Genomic DNA, 14,676 nt, shown 5'->3' on the forward strand with positions numbered 1-14,676 from the left:
GAGTTGTTTTTTTTTGTTTTTTTTGTTTTTTTTTTTTTTATGTGCAACATTCTGTTTTCTGAATTCTAATATGAAATTCCAAGTTTGGTCTCATCTATGCATTCATTGTACAACCTCATCATACCCTCCTTTGATTTGTATTCTACATTTTTGGATATATACTCAGGGTTTGTACAGTCATGGAAATCCTGTGCTAGCTGCACCTTTATACAAAAAAACCCTCAAACATGTAACCTTTAGACATAACCAGACATACAATGTAGACACAAGAAGACACGCTATTGGACCCCACAAATCAAACGAAGCACAAACACAACACGATTGGACAATATTCACAAACACTGGTCAGGATTCAATCACGCTCCCTCCCACCCTCAGGCACTCACTCACATGCACAGGCACTCCGCACATAGACAAAACACAGACCAGCGGCACAAAACAATATAACACTTAATACAGATCGCTACAATATTTTGCCCCTTTTTTGCTTAGTGTATACACACTATTATTTTGTTATGGTTTTGCCTTTAAAAGGTTTAAAATGAAATAAACGGAAAGTCATTCATAAGTCGCCAGAAGCCCGCCATCATAAAGCACAATAAAACGCACCCTACACGCATTGGTTTGAGCCATAGTCCGAACTGCACTGTTTACTACAGCTAACGCTAGCAGCAGCGTGTCTGCAGCAAGATGCTGCGCAGTTAGAACATAAGAAAGTTTACAAATGTGAGGAGGCCATTCAGTCCATCTTGCTCATTTGGTTGTTAGTAGCTTATTGATCCCAGAATCTCATCAAGCAGCTTCTTGAAGGATCCCAGGGCGTCGGCTTCAACAACATTACTGGGGAGTTGGTTCCAGACCCTCACAATTCTCTGTGTAAAAAAGTGCCTTCTATTTTCTGTTCTGAATGCCCCTTTATCTAATCTCCATTTGTGACCCCTGGTCCTTGTTTCTTTTTTTAGGTCAAAAAAGTCCCTTGGGTCGACACTGTCTATACCTTTTAGTATTTTGAATGCTTGAATCAGATCACCGCGTAGTCTTCTTTGTTCCAGACTGAATAGATTCAATTCTTTTAGCATGTCTGCATACAACATGCCTTTTAAACCCGGGATAATTCTGGTTGCACTTCTTTGCACTCTTTCTAGAGCAGCAATATCCTTTTTGTAACGAGGTGACCAGAACTGAACACAATATTCTAGGTGAGGTCTTACTAATGCATTGTAAAGTTTTAACATTTACTTCCCTTGACTTAAATTCAACACTTGTTGGCCTTTTTTTAGAGCTTCCCCACATTGTCTAGATGAAGACATTTCTGAGTCAGCATAAACTCTTAGGTCTTTTTCATAGATTCCTTCTTCAATTTCAGTATCTCCCATATGATATTTATAATGTACATTTAAGCACCTATGATTGAGACACAAAATTCTTGGGCAATTGCTTCTAACTGATTAAAACACTGAATTGTTGTACTGCTTTTAGAAAGAAACAGGTATATTTATCAAAACTGACTCTTATTGAATAAGAAAGTTTACTGGTCTAGAGCTTATCTACACTCAGAGTGAGTAGAGTTTAGATTTGTGTTATTATACAGTTAAATAAAATAAAGCAGAAGCTTTATTTTTACAGTTGGCTATTAGAAATTAAATTAACATTTACAAAGGAGTTCCGTGTTTTACAGACATCATTTAATTAGCAGCAATAAGACACAGTACACATTCTGCACCAGAGAAGCACAAATTCACTTTCGTTAAGCAGAAATCCGAACTCCTTACATCTCTGCAGTTCATCAGAAACAATAGTTACAATACCCAGAATAAAAAGTCATCCCACATTTTATATAACGTGTAGTTTTTTATTCTGTTTTTTATTTAATTCAACACAATCACTTCATTATGATCATTATTCTTATATATTACTAAACTCTAAACAATGGAAGCACAATGCCCATAAATGCACCACAAAGATAGGTAACACAATTAAGATCTGTCCTTGTTAAAATACGTTTACGTTGTTTCTACATTTGGAAGGGGAATAGGGTACATGGGTACAACAGTTAACAAGACATGCTGGTTTGTTCAACTCATAAACTTTAGGGGCCAAGTCAAAACTCCAGTAGTGATCATTTAAACCTTCAAACGTGAGAGATTGTGCAGTGATAATTTGAGGGCTTATTTGTTAACAGTATTTCACATAGTTCATGACACTTTACGGGAAGGGAGAGTGTTGTTATTTATTTTTTTTTTTAAATGAGGACCAAATGCTTTATATGAAGGCAAGGTATTATATGTTTGCAGATGTTTATGGCTGATAGCTGATATCTATTTGAGGCATTAGTAAAAGTGTTCTTGGCTGAGGCTGTTGATATTCCAGTGTGATTTAGGATGTTCCCACCGGATGGCCCATGCTGTCCTTTGAGCTCCTGTTTGTACCCACTACGATAGGTCAGACTAAGGTACGTCAGGTGGTGAAAATCCCACATTGTGAGGGGCTGGGAGTGTGCTGTTTTTTAAATGCATTTAAAATAATAATAAACCATGCTTTTTGAAGGTTAGTGCAAAAAACCTTTAAAGCCATTACCAATCATTGTGGCTTCTTTCTTTAATAATAACACTTAGTATTACCTTCTTGTGCCGTCTAATGATAGTACTGTAGTTTGTTTTAAAATCAAAGCCACATTTGACGGATATCATGTGGTTGTTTAGCGATAACCAAGCATTTCATTTCTAATTTAATTAACGCTGCTAAAGAAAATGGATTAAAAGTTTCTTGTATTTTACATACTTAATCTTAAAATCTTTCTGCCTCTGTGAACATTGAATCATACGGTTTTCAGAGAACATCACACTGGGAGATTAAAATGGTCCCCAAGCATTTGACAGCCATGCCACGAAAGCAGCTGAATAAAAACCTTGTACAGTTAGTATTGCCCAAGCCTACCATACCATCACCTTAACCCTTTGTTAGACTGCTAGATTCTAGATTTGATGATCTAGATATATATTGTGCATTTGATTTAAATCTGGTATTTCATTCAGTCTACCATTCTCCTAACAGGAGGAATGCAGCTGATTTGTTGATCGGCTGGTTTGGATCACACACATAGGGTTAAATCAGTTTTAAGATTGACCTGTGGGGTCTCTTTGTGCAAAGGCAATGATACAGTATTAAGAGACAGTATGATAAGGTTACATAAATTGTTATAAATGTACAACACTTCCACAAAACAGATCCCAGCACCTACACATATAACACAGTCCTGCCGTCCAAAATTACATTTCCTGTGTGGTGAAAGAAATCGCTTCCTTGTCAGTGGTGTCCAGCTTGAAGCTTCAGCATGTTTTTTTTTTTTTCTAACTACGTTTTATTTAGAAATGTGTCAAGGGCTGGTGCATCACTGAAAAGGACCCAGGATAAGTCGCAGGGTGAACTGAAAGCACTCCGCTAGGCTGGTAGTTGGTGGTGCCGCCCCCTTTCTGCATGGAGAGACAGAGGCAGAGAGAGAGACAGGGCGGGGGGGCGGAGCTGCATTAAGACTCAAGTGGAGGCAGGGGGCTCTCTGGGCGGGATGGGCTGCCCTTGCTCGGTCGACTGGAAACAAGAAAAAAAACGAGGAAAGGAGAAAAGAAAAAAGAGAAAAAAGAACAGTAAAAGAGAAGCAGGAAGAAATAAAGACATTTGGTGCAAAAAAAGAAATAAAAAACAAGTGTCCTTAATATCAGCACTGCCAGCAGACATTTTCAATGTATTAAATATCTCTGTAGAGACTTTTTTAGAGGGTGCCTGCAGGCGCCTGGCCAGTCACAGGGGTCGCTGATGCATGGTGAGCCAAGGATTCCCCAGCCGACCTAACCCTCCCCGCCTAGGCAGTGCTTGGCCAATTGTGCGCCGCCCACTGGGAACTCCCGGCCATGTGGCATAGCCTGCATCGAACTGGCGCTCTCCAAACTATAGGGCGCATCATGCACTCCGGGTGGACTGCCTGTACGGGATGCGCCACTCGGGAGCCCCTAGACCACTTTTTCTAACCCTTCGTCGGTTTGGCTACACAAGCAACTGGATTTGTCTGTTTTTGGTTGGTAGTGTCTTTACAAAGGGTATAAGTTAGTGCCATTGGGGTGATTTAGTTTAATTTGCTGGTATGTGAATTAAGGACAGGGCATAACAAAGGATTGTTATAAAATACAAAGATGCAGTATTCCTTTTGCTTATATCCCACATAGCAGTCCAAAGGACACATCCAGAACTGTCGGGACTTGAAGCCACTGGTTTAACTGGTCGTATTGGGCTGTGTGTAGAATTATTGCTTGTTTAACTTTAGAGTGCTCATTTTAACTAAATATCAACTGCAATTCAGAAAAAGTATGGCTGGTTCACAGATCCTGATAAGCATCTCGGACAGGCTTACCTAAGTTGACATTACAATAGGTAGTGCAAGATTAGTGCTGATCAAGGTCTGTGAAATCAGCCATACGTCTTTAACACTGCAGAGCTGTATACAGGTGTAGAAAAGAGAACCAAAAACTTCAGTAGCGCTCTAGTAGTATAGGAAAGATAACTCCACTTAAAACAGAGGACAAGTAAACTCATCTATCTAATATACAGTACCAATACTTATATCTGTACTCTATTCCTGTATAAGTCAGTTAGGTAGTCTAGGGTGTGAAAAAGACACATTTTACTATTCACTATTCCAAAACATGGTTTGGAAGAAAAAATAAAGCCTGTTCATGTATATGTATAGTTGCAAGTGATGGAGAGGATGTGCACATTTGTGCTGAAGCTTATAAAGCTGGGTTATCAAAATGAGTAAACATTATTCACAGATACTGCTGGGTAGAAGAACACCACCATAATTCTGTAATTCGCAGTAGAGATGCTACCTGCCATGTTTCCAATTGGAGGTTGTGTATCTATTTCTCTTTCTCTCACTATGGCCATAATTAAAAAAAAAAAAATTATATGAACATATTTAGATCTTTTATTTAAGATCATGTAATCAAAGAAACTACAAAATGATATTGCAAAAGTCAACCGGAAGCCATGATAATAGTACAGTATTTCATGTTAGAGTTCAAAATGTCACATTTTTCAATTTGTCAGTTTTTCATTAAGTATACTGAAAACTACAAAAAGCGGTATGTAATTAAATGTTAAGGTGACATTATTCAGCAAGTTTCATTCGACATTAAGAAGAAAAAATAAACTTTTGCCCATATCTGTTTATGACATTAGGAATCAGATATTCAACCGCGTATCAAATTTAGATGTGTCATCAAACTATGCTACTGCCTGACAGCAATCCACATGTTCGAGCATTTTTGTTCGACTAGTCAAATGGATCTGGCTAATAGTTAAGAAGATGAAATCCACTACATGTGTGTTAGATTCTATCCCTACTCCACTTTTTAAAGAAATATTCTCCAAAATAAATAACAAGGCATTAAATATTGTTAATAGCTCCCTTTTATCAAGTATTGTTCCTAACTCTTTCAAGACTGCACGAGTATAACCACTGCTCAAGAAATCTTCCTTAGATCACAATGTTCTTAATAACTACAGCTCTATTTCAAATCTTCCATTTCAGTCTACAGTTTTAGAAAGTGTAGTTGCCAAGCAACTTAACAAATTTCCTGCAGTTCTTGAAAATCTAGTAGGACTGTCAGGTTGTGTTCTGTCTTGGTTTCGATCCTATCTCTCGAACAGGTTGCAATTTGTTAAAATAGAGGAGACCTCTTTTTGTCAAAGGTTACATGCAGGGTCCCACAGAGCCCAACTCTGTTCTCTTTGTATATGCTGCCTGTGTAATATCATTCGTTGCTATGGGGCTCATTCTCATTGTTACACTGATGATACACAGCTATATTTATCCTTGAAACAGGGTGACACCTCAGCTCTAAATATTTTGAGTACCTGTCTTGCTGACATGAAGAAAACTTTTTAATGCTGAACTCAGATAAAACAGAAGTGATTATTTTGGGATCTCAGAAGCAACAAGGTAATACGTCGGATTTACTCCTTGATGGATTCACGATAGATTTTAAGGTGTTGCTTTTAATGTATAAGGCATTAAATGACCTTGCACCATCGTATTTAAATATATTCCTAGATGCCCACTCAGATCACAGAATGCCAGGTTGCTTCTGTCCCACAAAAAACACAGGTGGGAGAGCATTCAGTTATAGGGCTCCAAAACTGTGGAATGATCTGCCTAGCTCTGTAAGGGAAGCACCAAGTGTCACTGCTTTTAAATCAAGATTAAAAACACACTTTTATAATGGAGCGTTTTTATGCTAAAATGATGCTCCTTTTATTCTCTGCCTTGTTTTATTGTTCTATGTGTTTCTTTTGTTTTTGTCGTTCTTCTTGCATTCTTTTATTAATATTTGTCAATGTTTTATTCATGTGAAGCGTTTTGCGGCAATTTTTATCATGAAAGGCGCTATATTAAAAATAAAGATTATTATTATTATTATTATTATTATTATTATTATTATATAAAGGAAACACTGCATCTTTGGGTTGGGAAAACAAAGAGATTAAGATAAAAACAAAAACAGATTCTAAAGGGATAGAACACAATTGAGTTTAAGCTTGGTTGTAGAGCTAGAGAATGAAATTACTGTCAGCCATTACTCTCAAATGCAAGCATGCAGAGTCTGCATTTACTTTAAACTTCAATAAATGAGCCAGGCAAGTGGGGAAGAGTGGCTAAGCTTGCTGGGGTAAAAGTCTGTCACACAGATAGCTGTAAAGAGTGAGTACACCCTCACACACAACTTAATTGCACAATTCCCAAGAGAACGATATACAGTACACAATTTGTTGCTTTTAAAACTGGACAATACAAACACAGAATGAGTTACATTTTTAAGTGTATTTATTTAGCATTTTGTTTTTCAGTTGTTGACACAGTCGTTCTGAAAAGCTATCTACTCCGACACGAGCTTGAGTAACATTCCACTCGATATGCCCAGTCCATGTGTGGACATACTGACCTAACTGGACCTTCATCACAGCTCGCCTGTGGGCATACAGACAGAGTAGGTGCCCTTGGAATTATAGACACATAAAGATGCATCATTATATAATATATATAGATATAGATATAGTCTGGATGTAATTCACACTACACTTTTTTCATTAGATAGGAGTCATTTAATCTACTCTACAAAATACAAATACTAGACTGTATCAGGAGACACACTGTAAACACTATCTACTCTACACTAGATGGGAATGTATCACACTTGTTCGTTTGTGTGTGCTGGGGAAAGGGGAGGTGGGTTGAACTGCACATCACAGTCAGGGCGTAGGGCTAAGGGCATCTATTGCAGCCCATAGGGGACAGGCGGATGCCAGCAGTTAGAGGTCTAAGAGGGGGGGCTCTGTTGTCCGGGAAACTGTGGGTTGGGTAGGTGATGCAGGGGCCCTCCGGCTGTGGAGAAGCACAGGAAACAGACAGAAAATACAAAACACCGTCAAAACATTACAAGAAATGACATCGCAGCACACTTACAAAGACTTTAGGCAAAGCTCTGGCTGGGTTCATGGCTACTGGGAGGGTTTATCCAGCTGTGTTTAGCAATCAAATCATTACATTGTAGGTATTATCATTTTTCAATATGAAAGACTTGCACATTATTGTAAATGTCTCATCCATAACCCTTAGAAAAGTTTACCAGGTTACATTTGCACAGTCATTTTGCAGGTTTACCAAGCTTTTCTCAGTTATGTTACACATTTGCCATGTTTTGGCTTTATAACACTTTGCTTTGCTTACTCAGTAGTGCGACAGTACATGTCCTATTGCAAATAGAAACGTATTCAATTCAATGACAAACGTTTCGACAATCTTTTTCAGTTTCTTCAGTCTTTGGTTGAATGTGTGTCATTGAATTTCTCGAAGTAAATTATGGTAAATGTGAATGTGATTTAGTGTGCCCAATTATTTTTCCCTTGATTTTCTCCCCAATTTGGAATTATTTTAATCCTCACCGCAGTGATTCCCCACACAGCTCAGGAGAACTGAAGGTTCAGTGGGCGTCCTCCGATCCCACGACCGAGACAGCTTCCTCTTTTACACCCAGGAACTCGACAGCGGACGTTAGAGAACTACTGGACTCTGAAGGACAAAGGCCAGCCCTGCAGGTGTCCGCTCTGAGCTCCCTGGGTGCCTGGCCAGCAGGGTCCGCTGCAGCACGATGCGGGGAACAGTCCCTGCCGGTCTTGCCTTCCTTACCAACAGGAGCTTCAGAGCCAATGCAATGCTCCCTCAGAATCCCCAGCAAGGACGCAAACCTGAGCTGTATGACTTGCCCTGCACACACGCTGTGCTTTTACCAAGGGAGCCTCTCAGGATTCTGAATAACTTGTAAGCTGCTCTGTGCAATATGGCCCCAACAGGAGAAGGGAACTAACAGATAACTTGGTTTCCTTCAACATCAGTATGCCAAGGATCTCGCGAAAAGCTTCTGCAATACTTTGTAATACTAAAGTTTTTTCATTTTATTTTGTAACTTCTCAAATATACATGGATTGTTAATATTGTTAATGTAATTGTGAAGAAGGTTCTCAGGTTTTTTCAAGATGAGGAGCACCTTTTTCATTATTTTTTTTTCTAACAGATTTCCATAATTACACTTTAAAACTAATAGATCACAAAAAAAATTATATACATATATATATATATATATATATATATATATATATATATATATATATATAATATGTATTTTAAAACTGTACTTTTTTTTACCCACGATTTTCTACCCAATTTAAAATGTCCAATTATGTTCCCTCACCACAGCAATTACCCACAACTCAGGAGAATTGAAGGTCCCACGGCCAAGCTATTTGCCTTTTTACACCCAGGAGCTCCGAAGTATGATGTCATCTTCCCTTGGTCTGCTGTGCAGTATACCTGTCAGGTTTTATACTGTTTCACTGGCAGATCCGTGAAGTGCAGTTTCTTGTCCATTCATGAGAAAATTATGTGAGCGAATGACTTTAGCATCTTGAGTGAGAACCTTACCGGACCACCTTAAATATGTATTTCCTACCCAATTACAGTGCAACCTCAGAGTTACGAACCCCTTGGGAATGGAGGTTGTTTGGAAGTCTGAAATGGCTGTAACTCTGAAAATGAGTTTTCAACAGTTTTAATAAATGTGTACACCTGCTATCTACACCCTCAATCTGGAGAATAATACAAGGATACAGCACAGTAATGCAATACTCATATTGTTATTGGTATGGTCTTTAAAACAGTACTATAAATGGAAAAAGGCTAAATTGAAGTTACCATTGAAATCATAACTGTAGCAAAAACACAGATTTAAATGCAGCTTTGCAATCTGCCTCACCTTTCTGAATACATTTGTTGGTACAGTAATTTTGTCTTCTCCATGACCAGCACACAGCTTATGTAGGAGCGCCTATCTGGTTGCATTGCACGCATGACTGAGTGATTGCATACTTCTGGTTGAAAGTGGGGGTTCGGTAGACCGGTCAGTTCGTAAGTTTGGTGTTTATAACTCTGGGGTTCTACTTTATTATATTGTTAAGTATACTAAGGGAGGGGGGATGGAGGTCTTAAGGCTGTAATGATTTGTATTAGAAATACTCTGAATTATGGAGGTTCCTGAGTGGCGCATTCAGTAAAGGTGCTCTGCGTGGAGTGCAAGATCCTATAGCCTGGAGGTCGCTGGTTCGAGTCCAGGCTATTCCACTGCCAACAGTGGACGGGGGGCGGCGAACAATTGGCCGAGCTCCACTCGGGGGGGGTTAGGTCAGCCAGGGTGTCCTCGGCTCACCGTGCACCAGCAACCCCTGCAGACTGGCTGGGCGCCTGCGGGCTTGCCTCTAAGCTGCCCAGAGCTGCGTTGTCCTCCGACGCTGTAGCTCTGGGTTGGCTACATGGTGGGCTTGCAGAGTGAAAAGAAGCAGTTGGCTGACGGCACACGTTTCGGAGGACAGCGTGTGTTCATCTTCGCCGCTCTCGAGTCAGCGCAGGGGTGGTAGCGTTGAGCTGAGCCTAAATACAAATGGTCATTTCAAATTGGGAGAAAAACAGGGGTAAAATCAATTGGCTACTACTAAAGTTAAAAAAAAGAAATGCTCTGATTTCAACTGACTCAATTTGGAGGCCATGTTAAAAATGTTTTTCTGAACACAACTTTATTTTCACAGGCTTTGTCCAGAACATTGGTTAAGAGCATCAAGGTTTTCTAAGGATCATGTTCAAAGGACCCGTATCTATTGGTTCAGTAGGTATATTTATTTATTTGTATCTGTCACCTGGCTCAGGAGGTCTGAACCCCAATGTATCTGTCACCTGGCTCAGGAGGTCTTAACCCCAATGTATCTGTCAGCTGGCTCAGGAGGTCTGAACCCCAATGTATCTGTCACCTGGCTCAGGAGGTCTGAACCCCAATGTATCTGTCACCTGGCTCAGGAGGTCTGAACCCCAATGTATCTGTCAGCTGGCTCAGGAGGTCTGAACCCCAATGTATCTGTCACCTGGCTCAGGAGGTCTGAACCCCAATGTATCTGTCACCTGGCTCAGGAGGTCTGAACCCCAATGTATCTGTCACCTGGCTCAGGAGGTCTGAACCCCAATGTATCTGTCACCTGGCTCAGGAGGTCTGAACCCCAATGTATCTGTCACCTGGCTCAGGAGGTCTGAACCCCAATGTATCTGTCACCTGGCTCAGGAGGTCTGAACCCCAATGTATCTGACACCTGGCTCAGGAGGTCTGAACCCCAATGTATCTGTCAGCTGGAGAACTGCTGCTACGCTTGGCCTCGTATGCAGCCTGACCAGTAGAGGTCATAGTGGCGCAGTCAGGTGAAAATAAACCCAGACAGTTTTCCCTCTAACTTGTTGGAGCTCAAAGAACAATGACAACTCAGAGCAACCAAGATTGGAACCAACTCACATACACGTATCAGTGCCTTTGCTAGTTAAGCCAGCCTAGTGTAGGAGAGTTTATATGTCTAAGAATATATATTTTTATGGTCTGACACAATCTTATAGTGTGTGTCTAAGGATGTATGCTTTTATTAGTCTGATGCAATCTTTGTATGGCAATTAACATTTCCCCTTTAACCCTTTCAGTCCTGAATTATTTCTGTCAAGGTGAAGAATAAACTCCTTTTTGAGTATTGAGTAGTACCTCAGACTAGGACATAGGAGTCTTGTGAGGTTGCAGCGTGATTTCGGACGGCATATTTTATCACACAGTGCTAAGATAAGGCAGGACCTCAAAGAGTTGAAGGGTGATTATAAACTAAATTTGCCACTATCATTAACCACAGACCAAAGAAACTTTGCAGATTCAAGCACACCAAATAATGTCAACAATATTCTCGTGTCACCACATGTTAAAGAGGGCAGAGTATCTGATGCCTGTAACATGCCTGTAGCATGCTCAAGGGCTGTGCAACACTTCTTGACAGATGGCATCCTTCAATATGCTTAGGACCGCTTTTTCCACAGCAGTAGTAAGTGATTTTCCAGTGCATATAGGGGTAATAGATATTCGTGTAATCTGCACAAGATCCCAAACAAAAAGGAATGACTCAATAACCAGGCACCTTCAGGACAAAGCATCCACTAGTTTCAGAGTTACTTTAGCAGCCAGATAGAAACTAGAGCATTAAATAAGTGGAGCAGAGATTCACCTGAATATGGATCCTAGGGAAGGGAAATGTAATTATTAGCATTAAGGGACATTAGGAGCTTATCAGTGACAAGAAGTCCAAAGCATTTCATATTACCATTAGAAACAGGATATTTGTTCTTTTAGGGCAGACTTCCCCTTCAGAGAGTCAAGAAATGACAAACAGGTGAGATGAAATGGAAGGAAATGAGGGAAGAGGACAGTCATTGGCAGATACCAGCAACACAAACAAACATACAAATGGGAACTGCTGGAACAAGAGCGATTCGAAGGTTATGGGGTGTACAGTACAGTACATTTACCGTTGAGTTAGTTGGTTGCATGCATTGTATTATATAAGGTATTATTTGGTCTCGAGTCCGGTCGTCACCTTTTTCTCTTTTGAGGTTTAAAAAGGATTACATATTGTACATGCAAGGTCTTTTTTCTATTGTTATTTGGTACTGCAGGTGGTTCTGTAACACTTGAAAGTGGTTGTAGCTAAGAGAAGAATTCCATAGCGCTTACAGGTTGTACTTTCATTCCTTATACCAGTCTCAGATATCCAGCTTCGTAGAAACACATGATATCGTTGGTTACACATGTATTCTTATTTTAGAACCTGATACATGCTACTGCACTTGATTTCAAACATATTGCAAGCCTTGCTTGCAGTTAGTTTCACATTTTTAACCCAGAGGGTGAAGTTGTTCCCACCCCTTCAATGGCTTCTTTCCTGTCATTAACCAACCAGCTACAACCCCTTTTGACTGACTTGCTTTTAGCCAGTAACATGCTTTGATCCAATGTTGAGGTGAAATGACCCAGGAAGTGCAAGTACAAACGGATAACCTGAGAATAAGGCATAGAAACTGCAGCATCCTTTAACCTAAAGTTGTACCAGATATGTTTTTAAAATAAAATATATGTTTGCTGTACCATGTGTTTCTTTCAAAACTGCACATTTGAGACTTATTTAGTTCATGAAAGTTTAGTTGTTTTTTTTTTAGTTTGAAGACTAGAGTGAGTCGCCAAGTGTGCTCCAGCCCTTAGCCTCTAAGTCATGGAGCTTTTGTACAAGGCTGGCTGCATGGAAATAGATAGTTACTATTAAGCACTGGATACACTGGCAACTGTTTAGGACAACTGTCACCCGCAAAGCATTTGGCATGGCAATTACCCAGAGTGCTCTCTGACCAATTAAGAGTTTTCGTAAGCATTGTGCTAAACAAATTCCCACCACTAAGAGGTCAAATACCAGCTGACCTGACCCAAGTTTCCTCCTGCTGGTGGGTGCAGGGGGGGGGGGGGGTATGGAAGAGAAGTATGAACAGGGCAACCAGATTTCCAAAGCTCGAACCGGGACACAAAGATTAAACATCGTTTTTTTTTTTTTTTTTTTTTTTTTTTTAAGCATGCTTCTCATTTGAATCTAGTGCTTTTATCACTATTACTGTTTTCACATTAATCTAACACAGTACTGCACCTTCCCTTTCTCATTCATGGTTGATGACAGTTTACCTCATTAACGTAAGGAGTGATGGCTGGCGCCAGGAGTGCAATGCTGCAAACAGGACTTTAAGTTTTGGGGGAAAAATGTCGGGACATCGGGACAGTTGGTGGAAAAGAGGTTGTCCCGGTGAAACTGGATGCCTGGTCACCCTAAGCATGAACCATGCAGCAACATGATGGTAAATAACCACGGTGTGAAAGCACAAGACGTACCATTAGCGTTAGTCCTCATGGGTCACGGATAATAATTCTGAAAAAATAATATTGAATCAATATGGTGGTGTTGGGCAAGGTTACAGTTAAAGAGAAACACACACTGTTCAAACCGTGCTTTTTACAGGACCACACAATTGTAAAATTGTAAAACATTATCAATTCATAGTAGAGTTAACTGACTGCAAAGCATGATACTGGCATACTACAGGCTTTCTTTTCCCAATACAGTGCATTATGAATGTACTGGAATTTCTTTACATCAATCTTTATTTCCCCAAACCCCTGACCAGGGCTTCATAAAACACTATGAACAATTATTTACCTTTTTTTAAAACGATTTTTTAAACAATTAGGCTGTATTCACACTGGGTCCATTTCAAACGGACTTGGTCTGGTTCGTTTAGTTTGCATGCTAGCTAAAGTTCTTTTTTTTTTGGTCCCTTTCATTTTTTTTTAGGACCGAGTTCGTTTGTGTTCACAATGCCGTTTGCAAGTGCACTTGTCTCGTTATATGGTGTGTGAAACGGATGTTTACAATATCCTGCGAGGCATAAGATGGCAGCTATTTGATGTACTGCTCTGGTTTTTAATATATCATGTTTTAAATATTGCGGAGGAAGAAAGTACTGGGAGAGCACTTCGCTAATTTAATGAATACATTTCTTGAATGCCTACAGTAGGAGAATGCAGTTTACGCAATTCTGCACGGTTCTCCTAATGTCGGCATTAAACAAAGTAATTTGAGAAAAGACTGAATATATTTTACTATTTTTGTGAGTTTTCTCCAGTTTGACAAGATTTTTGTGTCTGACAAAAAAAATTCTACCCGAGCTTCAGTTTCTCGCACTGTCTATGTAGTTTAGGATTACTAGATTTCCACAGTGAAAAACAGGGGATGAATGTATTGCAGATAATGCAACTCATTATTTTCTTTTATACTGTCATCTAGTCAACACATGTTAAATGTACAAAAATCCAGATTTAAAACAGCTATTACCGTTTAAACATATGGTATACACATAATCAGAATGATTCAACAAAGAATCCTGAAGATTCTTTATTTTATTTTTGAATGACGCTAACACACAGCCTAAAATACAATAGAAAAACCGGGACGATTACACATTTAAAATAAAGGCTGAAAAGGGTGACAGTCTCAATTTTAAAACAAAGGCTGAAAACGGTGACAGTCTCGATTTTCCCAGGATGTCTGGTAACCCTGTTCCCTGAGACATTGTTTGTTTACTTCCCGAGTCAGGTTACCTTGTGTAGTTCATTTCCTTTGTGC

General features: G+C 39.7%; 1 protein-coding gene across 11 annotated transcripts in view; it reads right to left on the bottom strand.

Annotated features, from left to right (window-relative positions):
- Window positions 1-1,663: 1,663 nt before the first annotated feature.
- Window positions 1,664-14,676, bottom strand: part of LOC117397002 (dynamin-1) — a 140,035-nt gene continuing 127,022 nt past the window's right edge. For 8 of the 11 annotated variants that reach the window (XM_059005392.1, XM_059005389.1, XM_059005388.1 and 5 more), the window contains one exon: window positions 1,664-7,435. In XM_059005392.1, the coding sequence (XP_058861375.1) occupies window positions 7,363-7,435 (73 nt within the window). In that variant the 3' untranslated portion in view covers window positions 1,664-7,362. Of the gene's footprint in view, window positions 7,436-13,385; window positions 13,423-14,676 lie in introns of all 11 variants that reach the window. The other 3 variants (XM_059005394.1, XM_059005393.1, XM_059005390.1) reach the window with 3 other exon arrangements.

The sequence above is a fragment of the Acipenser ruthenus genome, chromosome 31, assembly GCF_902713425.1.
Source record: "Acipenser ruthenus chromosome 31, fAciRut3.2 maternal haplotype, whole genome shotgun sequence".
In the NCBI taxonomy this organism is placed as follows: Eukaryota; Metazoa; Chordata; class Actinopteri; order Acipenseriformes; family Acipenseridae; genus Acipenser; species Acipenser ruthenus.